This window comes from Lineus longissimus, chromosome 19, assembly GCF_910592395.1.
Source record: "Lineus longissimus chromosome 19, tnLinLong1.2, whole genome shotgun sequence".
In the NCBI taxonomy this organism is placed as follows: Eukaryota; Metazoa; Nemertea; class Pilidiophora; order Heteronemertea; family Lineidae; genus Lineus; species Lineus longissimus.
This window is the reverse complement of record NC_088326.1, coordinates 5,912,024-5,934,867: the sequence shown is the minus strand read 5'-3', so window position 1 is coordinate 5,934,867 and position 22,844 is coordinate 5,912,024. Positions and strand designations below refer to the sequence as shown.

Below are 22,844 nucleotides of genomic sequence, written 5' to 3'. Positions count from 1 at the left end.
ATATATGTTGTCCACAAATCAAAAAAAAGAAATTAGTTGCATTTCTGCACTGATGTTTTGTGCTCATTTATCCTGACCTAAAGTGGCCTTTTTTGTTTCTCTGATGTACAAAGCATCGTCTGAACACTTGTTAACAAACCCTGAATCAAAATCCTCTGGAACTGAATTGAAAGGATTTGTTCAAATATGGAGAACATTAGTGTTAGAAAAAATGCACGAAGCAAGTCAGATAAGGAGGATCAGACCCAACCTCAACAGGGATCAGAGTCTGTTTCTGCCTTATGCATATAACCGGATTATTCAATCAGACAATTGGTTTTCCTGTGCATATATATTATACTCATTACACCAGAAGACGCATTTGAGAACGCAAGGCAAAACGTTGTATGGACTGCAAAAGACACTCAGAGTTAAATCCATAACATTTTTGAAGTTTATTAGACGCACTCTGAAAATAAGTCACTCAATGACCTTATATGTATTGTTGAACAGCATGTATCAATTGTGACTGTAACCGCCCGCCATAGCTTCCCTTTTAGAAATTGCATGGGTTAGGGTTAGAGTTCTCAAGCGGTCTACTGAAATGCGGGGAATCACCACTGATCTCATACCTCAAGTGAGATTCCGTGAATATGATTGGCTGATACAAGTCGCGTGACCGTGTGGTATTCGCAATGTTGCCAGCTCCAGCCGGTCGACATTTTGCCATGTCTCCCGGCGTGACGACATTCAGCATGTTACACTCCGTGGCGGGCAATATTTGTATAATATGCCAAGAGTGTGTCGTTTCTCATAAAGCCTCCCAAAGCCTCGGGAGACATTGCATCCCTACGGGGCGACATTCGGCATGTTACCCTCCGTGACGGGCAATATTTATATAATGTCACACAGTGTCCATTTATATACGTACCCCTTGGTTGAGTATAGCAAGTAAGGTAAAGCCTGACGCATAATAGAATTCATTTCCCCCGCACATCAAACGGCCATACCACACCAGCTAGATCAACACTCCCTCACGCAGGGCTGGTTTTGATCTTTTAGTTTTGCATATTGAATATTGTGTGGATGTGTCGACTTTCAGTATGGAGCGACGGCTCCAACAACATCCCAGTGTCCGTGTGTAGCCTTCCTTGCAGACCGGGAAATCGGGCTATCTATGGTTCCACGAAGTGTTGCTGGACATGCGTCACCTGCGAAAGAGGTATGTACTCGGAGAGGCGGTGAGAACCAAAGTCTACTGACATTCAAGTTTTGAGAAAAATGGGTCGGTTCTGGCCTGGTCCTCAACCACTCAGTTTTCATGGAAAAGGAAAATGGGGTGCTGCGATATATGAGTAAACGGCCATGTAGAATTAGCGGAATAAACGGAATGAGCTGATTCGGTGCTTCAATCACCTGGAAAAGCCAGTATTTATCGCGATGATCGTCGCCATGCCTGAACTCTGAAGACGAAAGGAGGTACGGTAATACAGCGCTGCGCACGGCTACCGACTGAACTAAACTGTCCCTACAGACCAGTTTCATGCCCTCATTGCGAGTCATGGCTTAACGACTTTAAAAGGCGATTTTCCAATAATCTCTGTTGCGTATCGAGCAAATTAAAACTCAATGAATTCATTAAGCTCCATTTTGTATGAAATTATATCATATTTTGTACAGAATCCGCTCATTCCGCTCATTCTACAGGGCCTGAGTAAACACGTGAAGCTGCACCAATGAGCCTCTGGCAGAAAATAGTATTCAAGTCCGAGGTTGCTACACACGCAACTCATTTTTGACCAAAGTTTCACCTAGTAGACTCTGGTTCTCCCCGCCTTTTAATGATGATAATGATGCCAATTTAAGATTGAGTGAGCTGACCGCAAACTAATTCAGCGATCTTCAATGCTTTCAAGCTCACGGAACAAGCACTGCAGTGACATCTTTTGGAATAATCAAAAAATGGTATATTGCAAAAAAATCGCAGTGCCTTTAACTCATGTACCTGTACATATTCATTTGCGGTATTATCGTATAAAACCACACTGAACTTTCATTGGCATCGCCCCCCCCCCCCCCCCCCCCGTAGCCTATGCTGAGCAATGTCAATACAGAGTGTCAAGATGTATAAAATTGGCGCCACGTAATATTCGGCGGTCGGAAACATGTACCGAGTGTCAAAGGCTCCATCATGTCGAAGCGTTACTGGGGTCAGCTCATATTCGCTCATTTATTAACTTCGTATAAATAATTAAACTTTGTATTGTTAGTCCTTGTATTGTTAAAGCTGAACTGCATGCACAAAACCAGAGCGTCCCATAGTAAGAAATTAAAACGATCGAAGGGTCCTTCTGAATACGGCCTGAAACATGATAGACCTCCAATGCGCTTAATTTCACAAACCAGCAAGCCAACGGACGATGCGGATAGTCTCAGAGAATTATGGAAGAGAAAAAAATCAAATTCTCCGGGTTTTCGAACCCGGGAACTCGGGCTCAGAATACGAACGCTTTAACCGTCTGAGCTAGAGGAGGCTTTCTTGTGAACTGCTGCCTGCAAATATATCTTATATGAAATGGCGATTATGCTTTATATTTGAGACATGAACCAGAAATTTTCTCAAGTACATGTAGTAGAAGAAGCTACCAAGACAAAGGTGAACATTGCTAAGAGAAAACAAAGACTCCGCATACATAATCCCGCACAGCAAAGAAAACGTGACTTTCTCTTTTTTGCAGTTGCCCACTGGAAGCCGTTGAACAAAGATTACACACAAATGTTTGCACATTCTATAAAAGCGTATAAAACGACAGGTATTTCAAGCAGCCCAGTGGCCTTGAGAATAAGAGTGTTGGCAAATAAAACCAGAGGTCTCGAGTTCGAGTCCCGATGAGAGGACCTTTTTATTTTTTTCCTTCCAGAATTCTCAGCGAAGGTCCGCATCGTCCCACGGCTTGCTGGTTTGTGAAATCAAGCGCATCACAGCATTGGAGGTCTATCATGTTTCAGGCCGTATTCAGAAAGGGCCTTTCGGTCGTTTGAATTTCTTACTATTGCCACATGTGGTGCTCTGGTTTTGTGCATGCAGTTCAGCTTTAAACTTTGCATTGGCAAAGTGATATGTTTATGACGTGTTAGTGTTGTTATAGCATACATTTCGTATTTCCAGGTGAGATCAGCAACGTATCCAACTCTGGTGTTTGCATGGACTGCCCTCTCGGCGAGACCAATAACTCCGACCACACCGAGTGTGTGGAGATGCCTCTCGAGTTCCTCCGCTGGGATGACGTGGCGGCCATCTTTGCCATGGTGCTCTCCTTCCTGTTCTTCCTGATCACACTATTCGTTCTCGCAGTATTCATCAAATATCGTGACACCCCTGTCGTCAAGGGATCAAACAGAAACTTGAGTTATGTATTATTGACTGCCATTGCCTTGTGCTACGTGCTGCCGTTCTTGTATATCGGGATTCCAACTGACCTTTCTTGCGCAGTTCAGCCGGTGTATTTTGGGTTTGTTTTTACCTTGTGTGTTGCAATTATGTTAACGAAGACGCAACGACTGCTGACTGTGTTCTACGCAAGGTTCAGTGCGTTGGTGCGCTCACGGAGTTCAAGATTCAAACACGAGCACAAGCAGGCAGCGTTCGTGACAGGGTTGACGCTGATTGCCCTCATTATTGGGGTGACCTGTTCCCTGATCTTGACCCCCGAGGCGGTGAGAGATTACTCTTTCCCTGACATCGTCGTCATAAGATGCGGATCTGACTGGTTCGCTGTGCAGCTTATCTCAATGTCCTACGTGGCATTTCTCTCGATAGTCTGTTCGTTTTTAGCTTTCAAGGCGAGGAAACTCCCTGAAAACTTCAACGAGGCCAAACATTTAAGCTTCTCCATGTTTATGTTATGTTTAGTCTGGATCGTATGTCTTCCGGCGTATTTCGGGTCTCACGGAAAATCACGAACGTCAATTATGTGCTTCGCGGCAATTTTCGCGGCTCTCTTCATTTTAGGCTTCATGTTCTTTCCGAAGATTCGAATCATCCTTTTCCAAGCTGAGAAAAATGACCCGAACTATGTCCGAGAACAGACGATTCAGCATACAATGGGCACTGACGTAGGAACAAACATAGGCGGCGATTCTCGAAAGGTTTCCAATGCGTCAACCATGCGGGTCAACCAGATGAGCGCAGGGACGCCGAGGCCCAGCCCTAAACCATCTCCGCGTGGCCGGGAATTGGCCTTCGAAGGCAGCCGAGAGCGGGCGGATTCTGCTGAGCCACGGATGCAAACTAAATACAGCCAGGGGTCTCCCAAGTTGGATCCACTGGACTGTGCCTCAAGGCCTCGGCGGAATTCTGATGGTTCGGCTAAATCTGCCGTTTCCACGTGTTCGAGTGTGACAAATCTTTGTGTTGTGCATGGTAAAGAAGAGAAACAGAATACTAAAGCTGTTGAAGCAGTGGTGTGTACTAAACTCTGACATGTTTGACAATACAAACCTTAATATTTTATCGAACGGAAGAGGAATGCAACTTTGATTATTGTCTAGAAACCTGCTTTGAACGGCTTAATGCAGGCATGACAGAGGTGTTGGGATGATTGCTCCTAACTAAGTACATGAACGATAACGACGTAGATCATACTATTTAACTATAATCTCAGGTAAAATGGATGAACTCTTTCCTGGTCAAAGATTCTGCGGAAACTCACTAATAGTCACAAGAATAAGTCCAAGACGTCCCTTGACCAAATCCAGGATGACGACAGCAAAAGACGATATACCGTACGTCAAATTCGTGGAAGCGTGATACTTTGCGGACGGCCAGTGACTCATCAGGCCTATGAGCAATAGTCAGTTGACAGGGATGGCCTATATCTGCATCCGTGTCGAGTGGTACAGTGATGCTGGGCTAAATCGAGTGGACGACTAAACTAAATTCTACATAACATTGAAACCCCTTCTGAACAAGAGGTATGTGGCAGATATGATTCGAAGTGCTATCAACGTGTCTATCTACTACTGAATAACTATCTACGGACGATGTAGCCGGCCATTACCCAAGGCTTGACTATATGTAGATACCGCCATTTTTGAACTTGAAATCCTCCTCAGAACTCTTTCAAAACAAAGCAAATGCCAATTTCAAGGGTGGGAGTCAGTTTTTCCTTTTCTAGATAACTGACTCCCACCCTTGTCATTCTCTATTAGAACCTCACGCGTCTCGAACTGTAGGTCTAACTTTGGGTGTACGCTTTTGATACCATGACCATAATTTACATTTAAATGAACAGCTGGCTTTTTATAGGCCCCAGATCCCGTCTGGGGACTATATTGTTATTACTGGAATTCTCGAAGCTGTTATTTTCTTCCACGAAATTAAGACATTTATTGCGGTAGTCCAGCAAAACGGCTAAATAAACCAGAAATCAATCACCCTTACACCACCAAACCCAATTCCATCTATGGACTATCGCAAAAGTATTTTAAAAATCCTGAGTATTTCGATACTTTTGAAGCATTTTTTTGCTCAGATATGATACCGTCTTCTCCCAACATGCCGAAGCCGCGATTCAATCTGACATGCGCTGTGACATGCGCAGAGGTGAGACGCTGATACATTAGCATAAGCTCCGCCCCGTCATAATGACGTCATTATTCTCACTCTCAGGAGTTGGTCGAGCGATGGGACGGAGGTATTATAAAGAAACCTAATTCGATTCATGGACTATCGCAAAACGATTTTTCGAAACTCAGAATATGTCGATGCTTTAGATGCGTTTTTATGACTCCAGCTCCTCCCTCTGGGAGCTGAAGTCAGTATTGTTTTCGCTCAGGTGTCTCGTACAATCAATCACGTGACCTCTCCAACACTCGATAATGCACTCTTTTCGTCCACGTTTTAGGCCAATCTTCGGCATGAACATGAAATCTAATAAGCGAAGTACTTAAATCAGATGTTTCTCTCGCCTTGAAAACATTCCTGGGTAAAAGCCATTGAGATTAGCCGAGTTAATCTACTTTTTCCGTGCTTAAAATCTCTGCCGCTGAATTCTATAAATAGAAACTATTAACATCGCGGCAGTGTGGTTCCCATTGTGCGCCCTCCCACTTCACACCATGTCAGTAAGTTTTGCGGAGAGGGAGGGCGTGCGGTAAGAAGAATTGCCAAAATGACGTGACGTTTTCCTGGCAATGCCTCTTGCGAGACCAGTCAAGCATTGGGAAAGCATCTTTAATTCAGACAACGTTTGAACTAGAAAAACGAATATGTTAATTTGCAAAAGTAAAAGCAGATTTCACCACTAACCAGTCAAATCGGAATACGACGGCGCAAAATGTTCTCGCTTTTTCTGGCTTTCCTCCTCGCTTTCCTCCTTTGACTACAGTCGAGTTTGTTACTCGGTTTCTACTCGGTTGACATGACGACTACCTGGGGACTATCAAATTTGCTGCCAGCAAATTTCGGAATTCTAGTTACTGCATGTTTGTTCTTCTTCTGGTTCATCAGTAAATTACTTTTCTGACCTGTACCTAAATGTATCGGATTCGCGTCTTGCATAACATCAAGTTATCCTTAAACATGTTTAAATTGATGATCTTGAAAAAAGTCACCATGCATAATGTTGTTCTAGTCGAGAATGCGAGTTCAATGTCGTCGATATGTGCATTTTAAGTTCTGTTAATGGTTACACGGACATCCGTGGCTTCTAGCTTTAGTTCATCGTAGTTATGTTCTCTTTTGAAAAGCCAAGCAATTATTTTCACTATCATTATCATATTACCGGATATTTAATAAATACGATGTAAATTTTATGTCGTGTTTGTTCTACTGATCAAGATCGCTGTAGCCCATATTTTGATCCTATTCATGCTGGTTTGACCATCGTCCTGAGTTCACGAGGCGTATAGAGTTAGCCGAACCCGTCCAGCTGACCTTTCCGAATATCGCACCAAATTGGCGACACGCGGACTCGATATAGCACCTTGTTGGACGTTATCAGATAGAAAAGAAGACGGTGGATTTCATCCCGATCATTGTATTCTCGTAATCATTTTACAACCCCCTATAAAAATTGTATTAATACAGAAACTGCAGTCGCCCATGATACTTTGGTCAAGTGTTGCATATTTGGTTTAGCTGTCATTGTGCCAAATGTCTATGGGCCCGAAACGCCTCTAAAATGCGTAACCATCCATGGTTCGTGAAACAAAGCTTCTTCTTGGCTTAGTGGGGTGGTTAAGCCACCACAGACGGGATCCCCTTTACGGAGAAGATTGAAAGGACTACCCCCAACCCCCCCCCCTCACAATTCACCCTGGCGCGCCCTATGGTTAGCGATCATTGGATGGACAAGACCACAACCGATACTTCTTCCTTCCTCAATAACCTGAAATACTAGCACGACCAGCAACCAAGCCAGGGGCGAAACGACCATAATTTGGAGCGAAACGACCGGGGACGAAGGTCAGGAAGCCAGACGACCAGATACCCTTAAGTTTCCTTGAGCAGGTATATCGCGGTGCGTTTACTTTTGCAACACAATAGAAACAATGTGGTGGAGGGGTTCAATCGGATAATAATAATAAATGCGGGCCTTATACGCCCCTCAAAATGAACTTATTTCGTCTATGTTTCTTTTGTGTCGTCATTTCATCTATAGGTAAGCACGTATTTTTCTTAAGAGGCAAACCGATACCCTTATAGCCACCGTTTATATCATTGATTACATTTCGAAACCCGTGACTCTGTGGGCGCTTTTTGATTATTATTGGGGCATGACATATTACCATGTCAACAAGACGGAGGAGGAATGTTTTCAATTCAAAATATTTTATTACAATAATAAGATGACAAACAAAACAAAAGCCGTGTTATTATGCAACGAAGAAAAAACTTAGTCTATGATATTTGATGATGCGCCTTTAAAAACAGTATCCAAATGCAAGTCCTGACCGATTTACAGTTTTTGAATCCCATCGCTTACTCGTGCGGAGAGAGATTATACAGATATTGACTGAAAACACTTCTGCATGTGTGCATCCTCAAAGCACAGTGCCTTGCACACAAACTACAATCATCATTCCGGTGTGTTTAATTCGGGGCGCCGAGAAAAAAAACAACCTGAAATATCGTGTTATGCGCGAGCCTGGAAGCGCAAATATTCTCAAACGACATTAATTTATGCCTTTATATCGGGATAATCATTGGGATATTCCCTAATTGGCGTGAGCCCACGACTAGTTAGGTAGTACATGTTTATCCCAAGGACACAGTATACATTGATGTACCGGTACACCCCTTAATCAATAAATCAATTCAAGTCTTCATTCGGATACTATAGTGATGTAGATTACCTTTGAAATGATTGGCCAGCAACGCGTTGGCATCACCACCACACCAGTGACATAATATGGCGGGAGCTAGAGCTTTCACTTCGACTCCTGGCCGACTGTGCAGACCTTTAACACTGTGGACAACCGTACAGTGCTATACATACATTGATAATAATTCTCTATTAGATCGCTCAAATGTTTGTATCAGCTATACACATCGATGGTGCTATCATGCACGTGTCCACCCAAATATAACAAAGAATGTCGCCAGTGGAGTGTTCTTCCGGTGTGTATAGCTCTGTATGGTTGTAACGCGCTTATCTAAAGTTGTTAATTTTCTGGTCTTGTCTTATCTCTGTTGATGAGAACAGCGTCATTAAAATGGGGGTATCAATCGTCAATGTCTGTTTGTCATCTTCCCAATAGGACCATTCGATATAATCTGTGTAGTTTTGTACAGTTCATTTCCGATTCCAGCGGAGGTATTTTCCTCTCGAATTATATTGGCATTTGTGGGATGGGATGAAAACAAAAATTAAGGATTCTTATATATGAATTGTCCAACATCACACTAACATTGCGCCTAACTACTTTTTACAACAATATATTCACAGAAAAGCTGGACCGTAAGGGGTCAAGGTTGGTAAACCTTTAGAGCCGACTGCTCTACAGTCGCTTTTGAGCATGCGCTACGATTGATTGCTCGATCCGCACTGAAAGTATCTTTCCAACCTCGCTCCGCCTCCCTTGTCCAACAATGTTACTGCCGGAAATGGCTCACATGATGATGAGGTTGTACTCCCTCCAGCTGGACGACTATTAACGAAACCGCCATGTCATTTTGATCAATGAAAGATTCGCGATTAGAGAAGTCATGCAGTTACTTGCCTGATTTGCAAATAATCGTATGGTTGTTTCCGTATATCTCCTTTAAACGGGGTAAATGGGTAAAATATTCTAAATTACCGAATATGACATTCGTTGGGGCACTATGATGTTCTGTAACATTTCCTACACTCACTTTCAACACATCTGAACAATGCTAGAGGTGCTGAAAAAAGGGCGCTTGAATTTATCAGATAGGCATAATAAGCTGCTGACCTCTCCTGTCGCGATGTTGTCTTTCAAGATCACCATGAACCTTTTGAACCACCTAGTTACAAGGTTCACTCATAGATGGCGTGCAGGATATCCTGCAGCAGGTAATAGATGGCGTTCTTTACGTCGTCACATAAAGCGCCCAAACGTAGTGCTGTGCATTTTATATAGCATTTATTAATACATAACATCTAGAAATATTCGGTCAAAACGTTGATTGATTTCTGAACATTAATCATGCTATAGGAATACAAATTAACACTTTGTAGTCATAAATATATATAGGGGAAGATAGCTGAGGCCAGCCTATTTGGATGTTGCACTGTGATGTTTTCCTAAATGAATGCACCAGGCATATCAAATCGTCGGTGAAATTGTTAATGTACATGTAGCTTCATCAGATAATTAACCTTTATTCAAAATATTGAACTTTGGCGTATTGGCTTGAAACCCTATTTGGGTACGGAATTACCGGCTACAAGATATAGCCATAAAGTGTTAGGTGACCTGTAACAGAGCATTCCCTCTAGTGCACACTGAAATGCAGAAGGACCGATAATTGTGCGGTTAGTGAAGAGGCTCATTCGACATCCATTTTGTTCAAGTATCTACCAACGTTTCGACGTCAAGTAGGACGTACGGGTTGCCAGGCAACCCGATTACGTCAATATTTATCTATTTCTCTCATTCACCTCAGTGTTATCTAAATGTACATTCATCAGTTTGTAAAACAAAAGAATCATAGTACATCGATTACATGCAGAATGGGACTACATTAAACAAATATAACATCTAAATAAGAAATAAAAAGTTACGTCACTCGCGAAAATCGGAATGTTGTGAATGAAGTTTTAAAAATATGATCTGACGGAGGATTGCACCTTGAATCAAAACAGTAATTGTGTAGCAATGTATATTCCACACAACAACGTTGTTTCAGGCCAATGTGAAAATACCCCCTGTCGTCATGGAGACTACTACTGAACTACGTCATTTCCGCCCAAAGGAAAAAATGAAACTTATAATAATACCCCTAACAGTACTTATAAAACCCTTTTCAATGGTTTAATCGTGAATTGTTTGAACATTAGGGTGAACCGGAAGCAGGTTATGACGATTTTATCTCATCCTAGACCTTGAAGGTAAACGTCTCAGAAGGAAAAAAGGCTAGCCAGCATTGCACCTCATCATCTTCCTATTTTTTATCCTTGCAAGGAACTTCTGATATAGCTCAAATTTGAACTCACATAAAGAAGTAGATTATTTCAAATAAAATAACAGTTTTCTTAATTTTAACGATTGATATAAGCCACTTATTATGATTATGACCTGCAAAAGCTGGTTTATCAAAACACCTCGGATTGTGGCTTATATCATGTATATAGTAAACAATTTCAGTAGGTAATTACACTGCGTTAAATAAGTCTCGATTAGGTGTTTTCATATATCTTTTTAAAGAGTTTCCCCATTCAGGCTGCTTTGAGAATCAGTAGTTCAACGCAGTCATGTCAGCGCGAGGTCCAGTAGGACCTGCAGCACCTTCACGAACTGAAATATATATTTGATATAAGTGCGTTTTTAATTAGATTATTATTCAACATTTTCTTCAGGTGTTACCTTAAAATTGAGACATTACTTTAATAAAAAGTATATGTATCTTAAATTATCCTTTAGTTACTTGCATGTAAGAAAATTTCGAACTAGAAAGTTATAGTTGCTTGCAAGTAAGCTTACATCGAACTGGAAAACTCCCATGGCCTTACAAATATTGTGTTATCAACACCACATGGGGGCAACACAAGGAATTGTGGACAACCGTCGTGTTTAGAACAATATTGTAAATGATGTGAGTCATCAATCAGTTTAAAATGTTCCAGCTATCTATTTATCTTAACTAATATCTTTGAGACAATCCCATTGATAATCTGAATATGCTGAACAGAAAATTTTCTTGTTACTTTCTCTGAAAAGTCATGATGATATTAGGAAGAAAATCTCTTGATATATGTAACACTACCGTATTACCATTGATTGCCTACGTAGGTTAACGTCGGCACGTGTGGCTAAAGTTTTCAATGATCAGTCAGTAATAGACAGCCAGCAGCTATCGCCGGTACCACTTTAACTGTTACAAATGGGGTACTTCAGATATCACAGGAAAAAAGGGTCCACTGATGACCGTCTTATTTAGAGTGGTCTATTCAAATCGGCCAGGAAAAAGTCTTTCCCCAATAACATACTGGCCTTTGTAGATGTATATGCCGGTGTTCCTTGTCAAAGTATGTGTACGTGTGTACGCAAAATGCCTGGACAAAGGCCTCGACGGGTCAATTTCAAATATCTAGTTGGCGTGTACGTAGGATAAGTGTGTATGAGGTTATATCTTGCCGAATTAGTATGTGCATCATTGCTACCATTACACAACAAATAACATAAATGAACTCTTTCTCCCTGTGATAGAGCTAGTACCCCATTGGCCAAAGTGATGTATCATTGGAAAGAGTGGGCTGCGAATCGAGAGACAGTTTGCCTGTGGCGTTTTTCCCTGTTATGTATATGTGTGTTCGCTTTTGAAACCCCACACAAAAAAATGAACATTTTGTTGTTGCTTATTGGAATTCCCATTGGTTGTGTCAGGGAACACACTACTGGGACAATGGAAAAACGCGACAAGTCAACGAAGTCACAAGAGAAAAGCCTGTGGGTACGCAGCCGAAGCCCTGTTATTCAAGCGGAAAACCAGATTCACTATTTAACCTCCTCAATATTAAGCCGGCCATCAACCCTAAACCGCAGATAAGCCAACACAACACTCTGTATTATCAGAGCGAATTAATCCTAATAGCCACTTTCTTCCCCTAACTGGAGAGTGGGTCTTCCAAACGACGGCAGACAATGATTTGGCAGCTAAGGAGCGAACCGTTCGTCATTTTGGAAAGTATGCGCTTTCTCAAAAGCAGTAACTATATTGGCTGTTATCTGTAAAATCATTTTGAAGGAGTTTGCCGACGTGCGGTGTTTATTCTGTCATTCATACTGTGCGCCAGAGGAGTGTTACAACGCACACATAACAATGGTTATATAGAAGACGACGGAAACCTTTTAGTGTTTTTTTTTGGATGAGCGCTTGAACTGCCTTGGCTGGGATCCAGTGTAGGAAAGAACTAAATAAGATGAGAAAGTTATTTCAGCGATAGAGGAGGCTACGTACGTGCCACTAGCGTGGACGGTTTGGTTTGGATGAAAATTTGCATAAAGATGAGAAACGTGAGCGCCCCCTGGGAGCACACGTGACCCTCTGGACCCCAGAACAAGATGTAGGACAAGCGATGAGTGAATTTAGAGGGAAGCTTTAATTGCCTGCAGACACAACACTTTATTTGAAATAAAACCTGTCTTTAGATAGTCGTGAGATAATTATTTGTTTTTGCTTTTGCTTTCCAATTCAAATTAAATATGCCAGGATGTATGTGTCACGACTGTCTCAGGAAGTCATAGAAAAACGCGAGTCACAGACTGAGGTCATACTGTCAGTGTCGCTTAGTCACGTCTCACCATCCATGCGTGAACAAAACAATTGTATCAGATCCATCCGAATATGTGCAAATGCGGAAGGAATATCTCCCAGGCATATGGATTGTGCCCATATGAATTTTGTGTTCTGTCACTAATCTGATCAATACATCTGAGCAAAAGAACAAAAAAAGTTTTTATTTGCTTTTTGTGATTATTCTAAAATGATTAATGGTACTAAGGGGACCAACCAGCAAACGTTACCGCTACAGCCCGGTTTATATGTCTCGGGGTAGTGGACTATAATGACACTATCAAATCGAATATGATATAAAGAAATAGATTATTGAGAGCATAGCCTTTGTATTTGAAAGGCTCTGATGGTATTGATCACGTTTAAACTGTTACATCTTTACATTGGAACAGAGACTTTCAAAAACATTTGAAACAAATTATTTGAAAGACTCTGATTGGATTTAAACGACAACCCGAAATTTCTGTGTGGGAACCTTGGGAGCTCCATTCATTTTCTGTTTGGTGTATATCCGAATGGACATGGTACAACCGCCTGTTTAGGCTGCTAATTAAAAACAATTCTTGACTAAAAAATGCATTCTCCAGCTCACGCATGCGTAACCGTGACTCAAGATGACAGCGTGACTTCGTTGTGAACGCGACCCTGTTTAAGAGTGTTGAATCTTGGACAGTGTTTCCTTTACAATAATTTGGACACAAATACAGAGAGTAGGAGTGCTGCAAGGGTGAATGAGAGGCCTGATGATCCACACGTGCTGGGCGAGAGGTACGTGGTCTCAATCGTCTTGATGTCATCTTTTCCTTTACCTGTGAACAGTTTGATGGTCGCATCTATTGCCGGCTTCAACTCAACTTGAGCTGTTGCTGCATCTTTGTTGATTGGAAAGGCATATTTGCAGGCGCCTTTTGGAAACATGCCGCCATCAACGACCTAAATAAATAAAGAATAATTTGATCGGGATCGCTAAAATATTAACCCTAGAATTGTGCATATAACAGAATGATTGCCAATGGTTTTACAGCGTAATCAGCAGATAAAATGAGATTTCATGGTTCATGGACAAGATGGTGTTAACTTAACAGACCAGACCTATGACCAATACAGTATACAGAGTCCTTCCACATCAATATACAGCAGGTTACTTCGTCTTCTTCCATTTACTGGGGCGCAGTCATCATTGACTATGCCCATGGCCTTCGGCCAAGGAGGGGGAATCCACGCAAGCTACTCAATGTTTCTTACTTGGTGGGGTCTTTTACCTGCCCTAGCATAGACAACAGATACAAGGAACATCGGTTTTAAGTTTCATTCGAAGGACTGTGAAGGGCCAGCAATTTTAGTTCCTTCAATCCACGCCGGTTCATATAGAATACAAAGCCTGGGTTTCCCCGGGATCTAACCCGGGCCCTATTGCGCGGGAGTTCACAGTGTTATAAACCACTAGGGTACGAGGCAACTCATGGTTAATGGGCATACTAACCTTAAGTTCGCAGTTGAGTCTAGCGTGGTACTTGGCAGTCGCCCCATCCGTCAGAAAAACCATGTCCGAGTCTTTTTCCTTGACTGCCTTGAGTGCAGCAGCGGCGTCTTTGACCAGGAGAGTTGCATCCGCGGTAAACTTATCGTTGATAGCCTTACATGATGTTTTCTCGGTGGCATCTGTCAACAGGGTCTCGCACTTTGTAAACATCACATGAATCGGTCCATCTTTAACCACTACGAAGGTCATGTTGTTAGTGTGACCATCCTAGATTAACAGACATAATATTCTAAGTTAAAATAAGTGATGATCGAGTTGATGGACATTTTCCCATATAGTATAATTGGGAAGACATACAGCTTGGGGTCTGGCTGTGCTCTTCATTACGGGATAACTACTTGTCGAATGGGTATTTTAATACCCGCTGGCGCGGCTGCGTCATTTGATGAAATCCTTTTGCCAGCTAATCATGCTATAGTTGGTAATTTACAAAAAATACTAATCATTCACTTGGGCCGAGCATAATTTTCTTATACTGGGTAGACATAGTTATATCGGTGGATTTTCCTCAGGGTTTACGGTATCCCTGACTCCTTTTACGACTTCGACAAAAATTCCGCTTTGTAGGATGGTCATGTTGAAGGTACTGTACTTCAAAAAATATGGCATCGACCCATTGGTGAATAATCCTTGCTGATCAGTTTTGCCCCTCATCATATGGTGAAGACCGTTGCGGAAGAGGGAAGGACGATGCAAGTGGAACAATCACCCTATTGGACAAAGCAGAGGCTTTGACGGAGGCACCGTATGGGGGAAGGAAGCTAAAATCAACTCCGGGGACAATAAAGGAAGACGACTACGCAACTGCTGACGAGTCAGTTCACGCAATGAATACAATCAAATACCTACTTGAGACACTAAAAGGGGGGAGAGGACCAAATATACCTTCCAGAGTTGTTATGCTCTCCTGGTGTCGAATGCAAGGCAAAATAAGGCATGGTGCTTCAAGGCTAAAGAACAGTGATTGAGCCTACTTTTTACTTTTTTTCGGGCGGTGAAGATGTACTTAGTGTACCAATCAGTTCCCTATTTTAATGTCCGGCGCAGATCAGAAAGCTACATTCGGCCTGATGTGGACACCAGAGCCCGCAATAGAGTTCCATTCAGAAACTTGCGTATGACTTGATGATGCATCAATTGCTTTGCTCCCGACTGCATGCAGAGCGGGAAGGGCATGGTATTGCTTGAGTGAAATTCGCTTTAAGGTTACAGTTTGTCGTAGATGGACCATTCTCACCATAATAGATTTTACATCCTTATCTTTTTCCATCAGCATGGAGACGTTGTATGTAAGGTATGGCATCGACCACATCAATTTGGTTTCGGCCTCCAAGTCGTCCGTGATCATGACGCCAGCGGCACCCATCTGCATCCCATCTTTCTGCAGGAGGAAACATTGAAGGTGTAAATAAACAAAAGTTTATACAGTGCAACAAAGAAACAGTATTTCAAGTTTTTCAGATTTCAGCATCATCTTTATGGGCATTTGCTGCCGAAGAGAAGTATCGGGCCTTTAAAGCAAATTTTGTGGGTACTCGCATGTTTTGGAGGGGTTTTAGGACCTGATTTAAATATCGTTTCATTATTAGCTCATTAAGCTGTTCTGAATTTAGTCAAACAATTTGAGGTATGTATTTTGTGACAAAAATCAATTAATACCTAGCCAATAGGAGCGATGGCCCCCTATTGTCAGAATTTGGAACCTAATGCTAAATAGGATACAAACTATGGTATGTGCTTCCATATTCTTAGTCCTCATCAATTCTTGCCAGAAGGTAGATATTCATTCAAATAATCACAATTCCAATTATAACATGCAACACCAAGCTAGTTTTATAATCACACTGTATGTTGCGCCATCGGATTTCCCGTGGACATTTATACATATTCTCGGTCAACAAAAATATTGTTTGCAATATGACTAACCTGGGCTATAAGGTCCTTAATCAACCCCGCAGTCCAGGCCCCATTTTCCTTCCTACCAATCACGCCGTCAGCATCTTCGGTCAGCTGCGGAGTGAACTTATCCTTAGTGCCTTGATATTCGAATATCTTCATGAGGATGTCCACAGCGAGGCCTGTCTGTTTACCATCCTCTGTGTACGACCATGGTTTATTCTGAAGTATTATAATAACAAAGATATTGCAACTTGAACAAATGCTGAAAACTGTAACTATATATCGGGTGATCTAAAAAAACACGTCCCACTTTTTAAAACAGGATGATATTTTAAATGACCCCATATTCATGCTGTTAAAAACATGGCCATAATAAAAGGGTCTACAAAATCTGTTTAAAAGAGCCTGAATAATCATCTATGGCCCGATATGAGGTCGAGTCATTCGTGCATGTATATTGTAGCCACCCGGTAGTGACACCCGTATTACATTTTGTACTAAAATCCAACCAATATATGTTCATATCTATCATTCATTCCTTCACGGGGACCCTCCCCTAGGGGACCTAGATATTCATGGCCAAAAATATTTTAATCAAAGTTCTTTAGAAGACTTTCACATCCCCTTATTCTCGCACACTTTATCCTTACAATTTATGTCCATATCTACAATTTATTCCTTCACGGAGACCCATTTAGGGGACCCAGATGTTTGATGAAAACAATGTTTTCAGCTAAGTCCCCTAATAATCCCGTGTGGCCGGAATACATTTGAAAATAGGTTGGATGTAAAAATATTCAGTCCCTATAGCAAAAGGAGCCCAAACAGAATGGTATGACTCGGTATTTTTTCCAAATGATGATGATGAGCAAAGAACGGTAAGACAGAAACACCTGCAAACGTTTTTTCTATAGTTTCGGTTATCAAAAATGGGCATTATCATGACACCCAAATATATATTGGGGCAGCGGTGTAGGGCAGTGGAAGAGATTCGGCCTCATGATCAAGAGGTCGTTGGTTCGACTCTCGACCGAGTTAATGCCTGGTTGATTTCAAGTTAGCGCCTTCTGGTTGTTCCTTGAAACCCTAGATTGATTTCTGTAGAGACTGGGGCAAAAAGGATATGGTATCCCAAAAGCGCTTTGAACAGTCAGGGAAACATGGAAACGCGCTATATAAGAACTCAATGTTAATCATTAAATAACCAAAGTCAACAATTGATATGGATGTAGGCCATAATAAAGTCAAAAAACGATATCCCCATTTCAATGACTTCTTTTATGGAATGACGACAAAGCATTAGCGCCAATATTCTTTTGAAACATATTCAGAAAGCTGCCACCATCATTTCGTATACATTTTATCAACATGGCCAGGTGTTCCTTCAAACGCCCAGTAAGGTGGTCAGTGTCAGGGGTGATTACACCTAAGTCATTATCAAGATGTTGGGGATCGATTCCATTACTGTGTTATCTCTACGTCCTAGGACAAAACGCTTAACCTGAATTTGCTCTCCTCGAGAGTTTAGATTGATTCCTAGAAGACAGAGATGGAAGATGCGAAGTAGTTCTGAGTGGCGAAAGGTTTCATGCGCTCCGACGTGTAATACAATGAAAACGGAACATCTGAATTGATGTAAAGAATGAAAAAGTACCCTTTTTAGCTTCTTCTTTGAAGAAATTATACACAGTCCCGATCATGTTCTTACCGTAACAGTCCCAATTGTAACATTTTCGGCTCCCGTCGCATGGTGGACTAAAAAGAGAGAGAAAGGAGATACCGGTAACCTGAAATTCATCAATGTGACCAAATTGTTCAATCAATTTCCAAATACTACTCCTGGTGCATAATATGTAGCCTGTAGAAATGGTCGACACCCGTAAAGAGACAATATTCAAAGCACTGTATGTTGGCGTTGAGCTTGTAATGTAATTAGCAGAACCTTGCGCATTATCCGATGTTGCAGTGTGCCCCTGGAAAAGATGTCCAGCCTTATTTTATTCTGAAGGCTTATGATACATTATTCAATAGAACCTATGACGGCAGTCAATACTTCGATCAGAGTAATTGATGAATTCCCAAACTTCAACATAAGGTAAGTCTCGTTTAATTATCAATTTTCACCTTAAATATGTCACTCGTACCAACACGAGACTTTGAAGCACTGAGGACAAGGGGCAACCCCAAAACAGCAAAACAAACCAGAACAACTGCTTTGAGAATTGCTTTAAACAAAGTGAAAATATTGATAAGACTTAGCGAGATATCACGCAAGGTAATCTCACTGAAAATCGGAATAGTGTGCATATTACGCACTAAGTCAACGACTCCTTACATGTACTTAGGTCAATGATATCCAGCGTAGCCACCTCCAAGAGTCAATGCCCCGGAGTCTGATTCACGATCCTCAATAAAATAGTACAATTTGACTTCTATAAAGCACGGTACACATAGAACCCTTTTAATTTTTAGGCACATGGAAGATGGGACGCAAAGAGATGACCCCTTTCTTAAAACTAGCGAGTGTCGTGCACGATGTCATGCTTGGTTGAATAATAAATCAAACGATGTGCACGGTAATGAGATCGAATGAGCTGAAGCCCAAGATGCAACAAGGTTGTCTGTTGTACTCATCGTACTCATCTATAAGTAATGTATCGACACCGCGTATTAATCGAAGCACGGCCGCGAAGGAGAGCTTTTGAAATTCGATCTTTTTCCAATTTGATTGATCTGTGCGACACTGACTCATAAAGGTGTTTCTCGGGGCAGATTGATTCATTGTAGTAAGCTGAAATTACATCTATTTTTGCACACGAAAGGACGTAAATCTTTGCTTAGCTTATTAACAAGAGTATAGAACGTTCTATACAGGGTACTTGTAAATTGATACATCAGCGTACCAAGCTGGTCAACTCAGGTATACATGGTACAAGTGTAAATGGACTACTATTTGGAGCAAAACGAATGGGGGCGAAAAGGTCAGGAAGGAAAACGACCCACTTCATAGGTTCAATAGAGACTTTGACAACCGTCAACACATCGAAGATTATGTTAAAGCGCACGTGCGTTGCATATCAAGTCGTATTTTCAGCAGCATTAGCAATATAATGTGTCGACACGCTAAAGCCAGTTGAAGGGCAACTGTACCAAAGACACGTTGATCGGCTGTAATAAACCTGTGTACAGACGCGCCTCAATCGGCCATTTATGTGTATTTACTAATCAGAATCATGTGGGCAAAATAACCGCACCAAACGTACTTCAATGTAATACTTCTCAGTCTAAGATGTTTTGAAAAAATCTGTCATTTACAGGCATGGCCGTCGCCTGCTGTACCTTCTCATTTAATTCATTTTTCTCTCGAATTATCATTGCGGTTGAAACTATTACCGCCGCGGTGCAGAATACTTTTTAATCAAGTTAAATAGAAAGAAATGCTGACATTTACGGGCCATCGTACTTGCATGTTGCATGTATGTGTAAACATTTTTCATTCAACAACTAAAATCTCTTTCCCGAAATATTAAAATGAAATGGAGACATGATCGGGAAAATCTGGATTCCGGAATCTCTTTAACTTTTGTGGTGCGAATCATATTGTAACTGACATTTTTTGGTAATTTGGGAACAGGCAATGCGACTTTTTGGTTGAAACTTAGTATTCGCAGGACTCACAAATCAAGTAATAAAAGGTAATAACGGATCAATGAGGTCATCAAGATCAAAATGGAAATTTGTTCATTTTTTGCTACAATGATTCCTGGCTTAATCTCACAATTAAAACGTTTATTTGCCATTGCCGATTTAGGTTTGTCGTTCATCATATCTAACTACAGTAGAAATTATCTATAAAGGACACCCTCGGGACTGACATGTGATGTTCTTAAAAGAGAGGTGGTACTGATCATAGAGGTCAAACTGAATGGAAACAACTACATGTACATGTACTTTGGGACCAATGCTATAGTCTCCTTAATATAGAGAGGTTGTCCTTAATAGAGAGGTGTCTGCTGAATGAGGTTCAACAGTATTTATTAGAAGACAAATAAAAGGTTTCGGGGGGGGGGGGGGGGGAATGCATATTCGGACAGACAAACTCGTATTATTTTATCTTTAACACAAACTCCATACCCATGTGACCATGGTGATTGAGAGGGCCTCGTAGATTGAAAACTACACCAAATGCTACGTACTTGAGGTGATATGAAATAAATTGTGTGAATTTTACGGAATTTACTGGGCCAAAACACAAGCCATCGATATCAGACTTGTTTCCATTTGTATAGACGTATACTTCAATAATAGTAATTTGGTGGGCGTGGTACTCTAGGCGACAATAACCATATGCGTGAACTTTAACGCGATATCAGTACAATATGGAACCAATCGTCGTCCGGTCAATAATCCGGATTTTTTTTGCAGCATTCTATCTATTCCCAATGAGTCAGTCGATTATCAGGCTATCAGATTATCAAGAATGTCTATAATTTTGCCTATCGATTCCCGTGGATCCTCCCATACTGGTCACAATAAAGAGTGGTCGAATTTCTATATCGTTACCATTGGTTACAGTTGATGGATGCATTCGTCAGTAATTTTGTCTCTCCGATTTTTTAAACCTTGTTCCTTGAGAAGCGTTGGACCTAAAGGCCAGCTTATGAGAGCTGAATTCGTTGGTAAGTAACATGGTGACAGGGTTGTGTAGAAGCATGCCCAGAGGCAAGGACTTTGCTGGTGTCATGTCTCCGAGATATTCTGAGAATATGGAATTAGTATTTTACTATGACACTACGTTGTCCGTGTTCTTCTGGCGCACGCTATAGTTTCTTGCTTTCTTTATTACTGACATAATCAAAAACAGCCCTCAACGAGAGGCAAACTGGTAAAAGACGATACAGCAGGGAAGGCAGCTCATCGTATGGTGAAACCATTGATCAGTTGACAAAAACGTATAAACTTTTGTAAAGTGTTATATTCATTTTACAGACAATGAATGAATTTCTTGAGATCAGAAATCATTTGCAGAAATCATTTAATGTGAACGTCACTGCCAAAAGGTTGAAAAGTCATACCTGTTATGTCATCTTCTCTATTGTTGTGATATTCCCAAACAACCATCTCGATTTTCAGGATCTAATTTTTCTTATATTTTCTTTGCTTCGAGCAAGAGAACCATTTTTCTCAAATTTCCTACCAAGAAAGGACCATGTTGGCCGCAAACTGTTTTTGCACGATTCACGGCGATGTCATTTTATCGATTTTAACCAGAATAACAAAAAGGTCATCTTCAAGTTCTATGTTGTTGTATTTCTAGGCTATGGAACTAAACAATCTTGATTACTTTTATGATATAGATCAAATCGCTGCAACGACTTTTTTTCGCTTGTTTCATAATCCACTGCTTCCATGGCTACGTTCGCTATAAAAAAATAAGCAGCTTTGCGTTTTAGCAAGTTTGCTGGGAGTTTTCCCTACACTATCCTAACAGCCAGATAGTACACTATGCGGTCATGAAGCATGCTTGGGGGGGGGGGGCTTGGCTGGGCTTGAGGTCAGTGCGCAGCTCGTCAATTTTGGTGTGAAGATGATGTCGTACATCACAATACCGGGTGCTGATCATGAAAATACGGACGTTATGGGGGATATTTTGACACTGGTAATTCAAGATTTTTTTTGTTTTACTATTGATGAAAGTTGTTTGGAATTAAACTATAAATTCATATAATTGCCAAGTGTTTGCTAATCCCCTTTAAATGGTTTTTCGAATCGTACCCTTTTCTGGCTGTCTGACGGACCCGAAGTCCAACATCTCAAGTATTGCCAGTGTCGAACTTGCAACAATAGAATATTGATGAACCGAGACGCTGCCTAATGCCGAGTAACCCATTTTGTCACGTTTGGTCAACCCTACACAGAATAATTCATCACTTGGTAAGAGGCTGTGACAGCCATGATTGATTTTCTGACTCTGACTGCACATCACCGCCAACATGGCGTCGCCCTGTCTTTTATGCAGCAGTCAATGTCAACTCTGTACCCCCTCTTCGCTCAGGCGATCGACACTTAGTCGACGCTTGGCATATTTTCAAGCGCCTGGATCCGAAAAAAAATCAACAAGGACTTGAAAGAAATCTCCTCGGGCTCACCTATCTTCCGGACATCTTCACTGATTACAAGTACATCTACTTCTCTGCTAACAAAGATGAGCAAGTCGACAAATATTCGACTCTACATATTTTTTTGATCGATAAATGTCGACAGACAAAGTACAAGGTTTACATTAAAGCTGCATTAGAGTCACACATTGCCCTTTTTCGTATGCATCGCCGATGTAGTCACAACTACATGTTTATCATCATCAACCTCTTAGTTATGCCTTCCTTCATTATACTTTACCCGAAAGAAGCCATTAGCATTCTCAGGCGAGACTCCATGATT

The 22,844-nt window shown here is 41.3% G+C and overlaps 2 protein-coding genes across 4 annotated transcripts in view; one reads left to right on the top strand and one right to left on the bottom strand.

Moving 5' to 3' along the window:
• The window catches only part of LOC135503285 (metabotropic glutamate receptor 3-like), a 44,501-nt gene extending 36,902 nt beyond the window's left edge, over nucleotides 1–7,599 (top strand). For all 3 annotated transcript variants that reach the window (XM_064796792.1, XM_064796794.1, XM_064796793.1), the window contains 2 exons: nucleotides 1,082–1,201; nucleotides 3,149–7,599. In XM_064796792.1, the coding sequence (XP_064652862.1) occupies nucleotides 1,082–1,201; nucleotides 3,149–4,461 (1,433 nt within the window). In that variant the 3' untranslated portion in view covers nucleotides 4,462–7,599. The remainder of the gene's footprint in view (nucleotides 1–1,081; nucleotides 1,202–3,148) is intronic.
• Nucleotides 7,600–7,796: 197 nt separating this feature from the next.
• The window catches only part of LOC135503287 (uncharacterized), a 48,742-nt gene continuing 33,694 nt past the window's right edge, over nucleotides 7,797–22,844 (bottom strand). The window contains exons 2-6 of the mRNA XM_064796795.1: nucleotides 18,112–18,158; nucleotides 16,431–16,622; nucleotides 15,742–15,885; nucleotides 14,445–14,711; nucleotides 7,797–13,894 (exon numbers count right to left, since the gene is read on the bottom strand). Coding sequence (XP_064652865.1) covers nucleotides 13,643–13,894; nucleotides 14,445–14,711; nucleotides 15,742–15,885; nucleotides 16,431–16,622; nucleotides 18,112–18,158 — 902 coding nt within the window. The 3' untranslated portion in view covers nucleotides 7,797–13,642. The remainder of the gene's footprint in view (nucleotides 13,895–14,444; nucleotides 14,712–15,741; nucleotides 15,886–16,430; nucleotides 16,623–18,111; nucleotides 18,159–22,844) is intronic.